This window comes from Priapulus caudatus, unplaced genomic scaffold, assembly GCF_000485595.1.
Source record: "Priapulus caudatus unplaced genomic scaffold, Priapulus_caudatus-5.0.1 Scaffold143, whole genome shotgun sequence".
Classification (NCBI taxonomy): domain Eukaryota; kingdom Metazoa; phylum Priapulida; class Priapulimorpha; order Priapulimorphida; family Priapulidae; genus Priapulus; species Priapulus caudatus.
The window spans coordinates 498316-507687 of NW_014577204.1; the positions used below are offsets into that span (position 1 = coordinate 498316).

Genomic DNA, 9372 nt, shown 5'->3' on the forward strand with positions numbered 1-9372 from the left:
AGTCCTCCCTGCTCGCAGCTCTTACCGGGCACTACAGCCGATAAATAACAGTCCTCCCTGCTCGCAGCTCTTACCAGGCACTACACCCGATAAATAACAGTCCTCCCTGCTCGCAGCTCTTACCAGGCACTACAGCCGATAACACACCAACCTTCCATTAAGCGTCGTACTTTGCGAACATTAAATTCCGATGATTTATCAATCCGGTTAAATAAAAATAAAACGTGCGACCTTCACCCGTAAATTTTAATTAAAAGGAACCGTGAGAAGTGCACTAGTCTTTCTCGTCGTAACCTAACCGCTGCGTATACCTTTGCTGCGTTCACAGAGGAGCTTTCGAGGAAGGATCGTGCGATCGCCGTCATCTGCGACGAGCGAGTGAAGCTCGTGGAGCGCATGCTGGAGGCTGTCGGACGCGCCGATGCCGTCAAGCTCGTCGGCTGGACCTACTCCAGCGATGACGACGCACGCAAGCTTGACGTCAAGGAGATCTCTCACCAGCTGCTGCTGGAGGGTGCGTATACCTACTAGTATACTCACTTATCATTACTGTTAAGAGGGTGCGTGTAGTTACCTACTATATACTCAGGTATACATGTAGTTACTCACATAGGAGGGTGCGTGTAGTTACCTACTATATACTCACAGGCACTTGGGCCACTTCAATAATAAAATGATTGTTAATAAATACAACATGTTAATACTAGACCTACCAGTACCAGTAATAGTCTTAATGTTTGATTTTACCTAATAACTTCACTTCAATACCGTCCAATAGTGGCAATACACCGCTGCAACACACATTCCTATAGCGCGCACGCCATTGTGCACAAATACACAGTAATATAGAGCTATATTACTGTATATACTCTATTACTATATACTATAATTATACTATTACTACATACTATATTACTCTATATTACTGTGTATTTGTGCCCAATGGCGTGCACGCTATAGGAATGTGTGTTGCAGCAGTGTATTGGACGGTATTGAAGTGAAGTTATTAGGTCAAATCAAACATTAAGACTATTACTGGTACTGGTAGCTAGGTCTAGTACTGACAAGTTGTATTTATTAACCATCATTTTATTATTGAAACGGCCCAAGTGTCTGTGTATATACTCACGTATACATGTAGTTACTCACGTAGCTCTACTGTTAGGAGGGTGCGTGTAGCTAGCTGTAGAAAGAGAGCGCGCGCGTGAGAGAGAGAAAGAGAGAGAGAGAGAGAGAGAGAGAGAGCACGAGAGAGAAAGAGAAATCGCGCGCGAGAGAGTGAGAGAGAGAAAGAAAGAGAGAGTGATGAGAGACAGTCAGACAGCGGCGGCGGCACAGGCACTTGGAACGTCTCAATAAAAAAAAATAATGGTAAATAAACACGAAATGTATTTACTACCAAAGTCTCAATGTTTCTCTACTCTATTTCGCCTATAATCACCTGTAAATGCCGGTCAAATGCTCATCTGCAACACACAAGTACACCGCACGCCCGCCATGTGCACAAACAACATGAATAAGAGAGGTTTCATATGAGCTCTCTTGGAGCTCTCTTATTCATGTTGTTTGTGCACATGGCGGGCGTGCGGTGTACTAGTGTGTTGCAGATGAGCATTTGAGCGGTATTTACAGGTGATTATAGGCGAAATAGAGTAGAGAAACATTAAGACTTTGGTAGTAAACACATTTCGTGTTTATTTACCTTTTTTTTATTGAGACGTTCCAAGTGCCTGTGGGCGGCGGCGGCAAACACGCGCGCAACTAACGGTCGCCATGGTTTCGCTTGTGCTGCAGTGACGCACATGTCGGCTGCGCTCACCGGCGGCTCGGGTCTCTACCGCAGCGCCAGCAGCGCAGCCGAATACGAAAGCTGCGTCTACATCAGTCCCGCGCTGCCCAAGCGCGCCGAGACGTTCGGCGGCTTCGACAGTCCCGCCAAGGAACCGGCCGCTGTCAAAGGTAAGCGACGTCGTGCGCCAGTCTATATTGGAAGAAGCCTGCCGCCGGTATTGTGGCTGGCGAGAACTGTCGGTTGTTTTCTGAGCAGGAGTGTGTGAATGGGAGAGGCGATGGGATGTAGTAGTGTGAATAGTATGGGTGTTGTGAGGAGAATAGTAAGGGGAGTGTGAACATAGTAGGGTAAATAGTATGAGGGTTATGAGGAGAATAGTTAGGGGAGTGTGAACATAGTAGGGTGAATAGTATGAGGGTTGTGAGGATAATAGTTAGGGGAGTGTGAACATAGTAGGGTGAATAGTATGAGGGTTGTGAGGATAATAGTTAGGGGAGTGTGAACATAGTAGGGTGAAATAGTAATGGGTTGTGAGGATAAAGTTTAGGGAGAGGAAAACAATGAGTAGGTTAACATAGTATCGGGGGTTCTGTGAAGGTATAATAGTTAGGGAGTGTCGAAACATAAGTAAGGGTGAATAGTAAATGGGGGTTGTGAAGAGCTATTAGGGGAAGTTGTGAAACACATAGTAAGGGTGGAATAGTAATGAGGGTTGAGGATAATAGCTTAGGAGTGTGAACATAGTAAGGGTAAAATAGTAATGAGGGTTTGTGAGAAGAAAAATAGTTTAGGGATAATGTGGAAAACCATAGTAAAGGTGTGAATAGTATGAGGGGTTGTGAAGAAGAATATTTAAGGGAAGTGTGACATAAGTATGGTGTAAATTAGTATGAGGGTTTTTGTGAGGATGAATATTTTAGGGAGTGTGAAACATAGTAGGGTGAATAGTAATGGGTTGTGAGAGTACAATAGTAAAGGGGAGTGTGAAAACATAGTAGGGTGGAAATAGTAATTCGAGGGTTGTGAAGAGAATAGTAAGCGGGATGTGAAAACATAGTACAGGCGTGGGTAAATCGTATGGGGGTTGTGAGGATAATAAGTTGAGGGGAGTGGTGTAACAATAGTAAGGTGAATAGTAATGTGGGTTGTGAGGAAGATAGTTAGGGGAGTGGGTGAACATAGTAGGGTTGAATAGTATTGGGGGTGGTTTGGTGAGGATTAATAGTAAAGGGGAGTGTTAACCATAGTAGGGTGAATAAGTATGAGGGTTGTGAGGAATAATAGTTAGGGGAGTGTGTAACAATAGTAGGGTAAAATATAAGTAAATGAGGGATTGTGAGGATAAAGTAAGCGGGAGTGTGAATCATAGTAGGTGAATAAATAGGTATGAGGGTTAATGAGGAGAAAGTTTAGGGGAGTGTGAAAACATAAGTGGGGTGGAATAGAAGGGGTTGTGAGGAATAATAGTTAGGGGAGTGTGACTAAATAGTAGGGTAAAATAGTATGGGGGTTGGTGAGGAGAAAGTTAGGGGAGTGTGTAACATAGTAGGGTTAAATAGTATGGGGGTTGTGAGGAATAATAGTTATAGGGAGCTGTGAAACTAGTAGGGTGGAATAAAAGTATGAGGGTTTGTGAGGATCAATAGTTTAGGAGTGTGGACACAATAGTAAAGGTGAATAGTAAAAGGAGCGAGTTTAGAGGAGAATAGTTAGGGGAGGTGTGAAACATCAGTAGGCCGTAAATAGTATGAGCGTTTGAGGAGTATAAAATAAGTTAAGGGAGTGTGAAACATAGTAGGGTAACATTAGTATCAGGGTGTGAGGAATAAATATTAGGGGTGTTGAACATAGTAGGGTGAAATAGTATGAGGTATGTGTAGATAATAGTTAGGGATGTGCGATACAAAGAATCGTAAGGCGTGGATTAATATAATGAGGTGGGGAGAAGAATAGTAAATGGGAAGTGTGGAAATACCATAGTAAAAAGCGTCAAAATAGTATGAGGTTGTTGAGGATAAAATTAAAGTTAGGGGAGTGTGCCACAAATAGTAGGGTGAAATCAGTAATGTGGGTGGTGAGGGATAATAGTTAGGAGGAATTGGTGGACATAGTGGGTGAATAGTATAAGGGTGTGAGGAAGTTAATAAAGTTAGGGGAGTTGTGGAACATAGTAAGGTGAAATAGGTATTGGGGTTATGAGGAATCATAAGTTAGGGAGTGTGAACAAATAGTAAAAGGGTTGAAATAGTAAATGGTGGTTGTGAGGATAAAAAAAAAAAATAAGTTATGGGGGAAGTGTGGAACACTAGTAAAAGGGTGTAATAAGTATGAGGGTTGTGAGGAGAAATAGGAAGGTGGAAAGTGTGAACAAAAAAAAAAAAAAAATAGTAGGGTAAAGTAGTAAAAGAGGGGGTTGGAGGAGAATAGGTAGGGGAGTGTGAACATAGGTAAGAAGGTGAAATAGTAGAGGGTTTTGTTGAATGATAAATGAGTTAGGGGAGCGCTGTTGAACATAGTTAGGGTAAAACAATAGTATGAGGTATGTGAGGAGTATACATAGTAACAAGTCTAGGGAGTGTGAACAATCAGTAAGGGTAAAATAGTATGGAGGGTTGGGAAGGAGAAATAGTTAGGGGTAAGTGGTAAACAATAGTAAGGGTGGAATAGTAATGAGGTTGTGAGGAGAATAGTAAGGGAGTGTGAACATAGTAGGGTGAAATAGTAATGAGGGTTGTGGAGATTAATAGTTAGCGGGAGTGTGAAACAATAGTAAGGCGTGAATAAAGTAAAATGGGAAAAGGGTGGGTGAGGAGGAATAGTAAGGGGAAGTGTGAACATAGTCAGGGTGAATGTATGAGGTCTGGTTGGGAGGATATATATGTTAGGGAGTGTGTAATCATAACGAAGGGTGAAATAGTATGAGGGTGGGTTCGAGTAAAATAGTAAGGGGAGATGTGAAACATAGTAGGGTAAAATAGTAATGAGGGTTGTGAGGATAATAGTGTAGGGGAGTGTGAACATAGTAAAAGGGGTAATAGTATAAGTAGGGGTTGTGAGGATATAACAATAATTTAAGGGGAGTGTGAACATAGTAGCGAATATTAGGGGGGTTGTAGGAATAATAGTTTAGGGGAGTGTGAAAGCATAGTAGGGTATGAACTCGTAATAGGGGGTGTGAGGATAAAATAGTTTTTAGGGGAGTGTGAACATAGTAGAGGTGACATAGTATTCGGGGGTTGTGAGGAGAAATCAGTTAGGAGTGTGAACATAGTAGGTGAATAGTATGGGGGTTTGTGAAGGAACAAATAGTTAGGCGGAGTGTGGAAAGCATAGTAGAGAACAGTGAATAGTATGGGGTTGTGAGGAGTAATATTTTAGGGAGTGTGCAAAATAGTAAGGGTGATAGTATGTGGGTGTGAGGATAATAGTTAGGGGAGATGTGAACATTAGTATGGTGAAATACGTAATGTGGGTTGTTGAGGAGAATCAGATTAGGGGAGTGTGAAGGCAATAAGATAGGGTGAATAGTAGTAAGGGTTTGTGAGGATAATAGTCTAGGGACGTAGAGTCGAACATAGTTCAGCCGTAAATAAGTAGAAAGGGGTTTGAGGAATAATAGTTAGGGGAGGTGAACAAATAGTAAGGCAGGAATAGTAATGAAGGGGGATTGAGAGAGGAGCAGTTATAGGGAGAGTGTGAAAACATAGTAGGATGAGTATAAGTAATAAGGGTGTGAGGAAATCAAAGTATAGGGGAGTGTGACATAGTAAAGCGTAAATAGTGAGCGAGGTTAAGAGGGAGAAAGTTAGGGAGTGTGAACAATAGTAGGAGCTGACATATTATAGGGTTGTGACGGATAATAGTTAGGGGAAGTGTGAAACATAGTAAGCAGCTAAATAGGTTGAAAGGGGGGTTGTGAGGAAATAAAAAATAGTTAGGGGAGTAGTGAACATCGATTAGGGTATAAAGAATTAGTATGAGGGTGTAGAGGATAATAAGTAAGGGGAGTGAGTGAAAACATAAGTAAGGAGTAATAGTATGAAAGGGTGGTGAGGATAATCAATTAGCGAAGGGCAAGTGGGAACATAAGAAAAAAAAAAAAAAAAAAAAAATAGGGTAAAAAAAAAAAAAAAAAATAAAAAAAAAATAAAGCATGGAGGAAGTGGTAGCAGATAAATAGATACGGAAGTGTGAATCATAGTTAAGGAGATAAAGGGGTGAATAGTAAAATGAAAGGGGATTGGAGGATCAATATAAAAGGGGACGTGAGTGAACATAGTAGGGTAGAATAGTATGTGGTTGTGAGGAATAAATAGTTAGGGAGTGTGAAGATCATAAGTAAGGCAGTAACATAAGTCATCAGAGGGTTGTGAAAGAGATAAATAAGTTAAGGGGAGTGTGAACATAAGTAGCAAGATGAACTAGTATAGGATAATAGTGGGCGGTAAGAGTAAGAGAGATTAAATGAAAGAGTAGGAAATGCGTAAGGTGAGTAGTAAGGAGACACATTGGGGGGGGAGAAATAGGGGAGAAATATAAAATAATAGGAAGAAATCAAGCATAGGGATTAGTAGGTGGAAAGAGTAACGGTGAATCCGTCGGGAGAGATCAGGAATAGTAGGGGAGTAGAGAAATAGTTAATAGGAGGGGGAGAGAGTATAAGGGAAAAGAGTAAGGAATTCGTGAGTAGTAGGAGAGTAAAAATGAAAGAGAAATAGTAAGAAGGGGAATAATTAGGAGTAAAGTTAGGGAGGAAAACAGTAATTAAGGGGTAATAAGGGAAATTTGATAGAAAATATAATGGCAACTGTTAGATAAATAGTAGTGAATCAATGAATCTGGGTAGTGTAGTTCTGGTGTCGTTGGAGACCGGTGAAACTATTGCAGATACGTGCCCCTAAATGGATGGTCAATCAGCAAACTGAATAAAAACAATCTTAGGTTTGTTTTTTTTTATTCACCTCCATGCGGTCATAGTGGTTGAATGTCAGTAGCAAGTTTTTAAGCAAAAATTTCAAATAATGAACAGGATGGCCCGCCAGTTGACCGCCATCTAACTTGTTTTACTATGGTTGAAATGGAGGAATGGCTGACTAATGGATAGATTTTTCGCGAGATTTTCACATAACAGGCAACAATTGTATCACATCTCATTAAATGTTCACACAATAAACAAAGATCGAAAAAAACAATTGAAAATTCACATTATGGGACTATAACACGCGTTATTACCTGTGGTTTAGTAACGCACGTGTAAAGTAGTGGCCCATTTAATAAGTACATTCAGTACTGTGTCTAAATGCGGAAGTGTAACCTATATATTTGTAACTGATCCACGTCCGTGTACTCTGAGCAAATACAGCGCCTTCTGTCGTCCAGAAATAAGCATGTGATCAGACCACGGTGACGTTCAGCCCTAAAACAACTCGGTCCCCTGCGTCTCCACTTAGCAACGGCAATAATTAGCTTAGCCGGAAGAATGGCCCCATGGGCGTGCCTTAACAAACTGCTGGTTTTAGCGGTAAGACGTAATCAGATAAGAGCAGGTACGGATGCTTGTGGGGAGGGGTGGAAAGCGGGGCGCTGTGCTCAAATGCGCGGTATGCTCAAAGCGTGCCATCGTGCGGACGTAGTGTTGAAACCAAATCTGGTTCCATCGTTAGTAACAAAGATACATTATATATATAGCTCATTGAACGAAAGCACAAAAGGCCAGAAACTGTTCTTTTGCCAAGGCGTAATGCGCGTTGGAGAAAGGGAGAGCGAGCAGCGACCAGAATGGAGGGAATGAGAGTGAAAAGAGCAAAGATGGCGATGGAAAGGGAAACAGAGCGAGAGAGATCTAAAGCAAACACCACGAAAGGGGTAAGACAGAGATAGAGAACCGACAGACTGCTTTTTACGATTAGGTGCAATTGGTAATCGTGTGTGTGGCGACGCAGCCGCGCCGTGCGTGCCACGTCAAGGGTGGTGGCGTGGTGGTGCGCGTGTGTGTGGGTGTGTGTAGTGTGTGTGTGATATGTGTGTCTGCGTGCGTTGGGTGCGTAGTGGCGTGAATGTGTGTCCGCCCCCCCCCGACGGCACAGGCCAACTCGGTTAGAGATAAGTGCTCTAACCCACTCGAATTTGTATGTTGTTGTCATGCGACGCGCCTGTGCCTAGCGACGTTTAATTGAATCGCACACATCGTTGATAACTTTATTACCTCCGCCAAGGCGTGGCGGAGTATATGTTTTTCACCGCGCGTGCATTGAGTGTTGGTTTAGTGTGTGTGTGTGTGTGTTCACCATGGCACCGGGGGTATTTTTATTCAGTTCACTATTCCGCTATAGGTGCGTACTGGCTGTAAGACTTATCAAACACAGCTAAGGGGCAACCACAGTCCTACCCCCACCTGCACGCATCGCACTAATCCGGAATCCAATTAATTATTTAATTAATAATATTTTTCACATATAAATTAATTAAATTAATTAATAAAAAAATTTCACATTGAGAGAATATCAGCTGGCCTCTGCGGAGGACTGTGCTCTCCGAGTGCCTCTAAGTTAGGAGCTGCGTTCCTTTCTCCGGTCGCATGCTTTGCGAAGTAAGTCACGAACAGCTGGCTAGAACTCGTACTTCCTGTTATGTACAGTGCAAGCGGTGATGTGAGCAGTGTGAGATCTGGCAAGAGCTGAATCAGAGAAGAAGCAGCCCGCGTTCGTAGCTTATGCGTGCGGCGTGTGTTGTGTGTTGTGTAGCTGTGTGTGTGTGTGTGTGTGTGTGTGGTGTTGTGTGTTGTGTGTGTGTTGGTGTGTCGTGTGTGCGTGCATGCGTGCAATGCGCCGTAGTGAATGTTGTGTGGATGTTTGGTCGCAGCGTGCGTGCGTACGTGTCTGCACAATGTGCTGCTTAGTGGCTGTTTTCGTAGATCTTTATCTGCGCAGACTGCGTATTTTTTTGATTGCGCGCTGTGTTTGCCGTGTTTTAAACGTGAAGGTGCGCAGGTGCAGTGCTGGTTTGTCTCGTGTGTGCGTTGCGTATGTCAGCATATATTATATGTGCCGTTGCTTGCGTAGAGACCGTGCTTGAAGGTGGTTGAGTTAAGTGACCGGTCGGGCATGGGGCTAGGGTTCCGTATACCTAAATAACACTATAGTAAACGGCGTGAGAACTATATGTTATTCAGGTAATCGTAAATATAATACTAAATCAGGAGGTTAAATTAATAAATAGGCTATACCTATAATAATCCTATATTAATCCTATATTAATCTTACCCTGATAGACTATGGTTTCTCGCCTTTACGCTCTGCCACTCTCGCAGAAGCGCTGGTAATACAAAATGAGAGCAACACGCCCGATGCGCGATTCATTGAATTCAATCAGACACTTGGAAGCGTTTCAATAAAATAAAAATCATAAATAAATATCGAAATATATTTACTACAAAATCTTTCAAATGTTTCTATACTACTCTTTTCAACCATAATTATTGCCGAAAAATTTCCGCAAAAATAGCGTCCCAAAAGCTCATCTGCAACAAACCTGGCTGCCAGCCATAGCTTGCCGCTGCAACTCATAAATACTGCCGTATT

The 9372-nt window shown here is 42.4% G+C and overlaps 1 protein-coding gene across 1 annotated transcript in view; it reads left to right on the forward strand.

Moving 5' to 3' along the window:
* Positions 1-9372, forward strand: part of LOC106806118 (rho guanine nucleotide exchange factor 28-like) — a 165404-nt gene that overhangs the window by 81471 nt on the left and 74561 nt on the right. Inside the window, exons 15-16 of the mRNA XM_014807972.1 lie at positions 329-514; positions 1795-1959. Of these exons, the coding sequence (XP_014663458.1) occupies positions 329-514; positions 1795-1959 (351 nt within the window). The remainder of the gene's footprint in view (positions 1-328; positions 515-1794; positions 1960-9372) is intronic.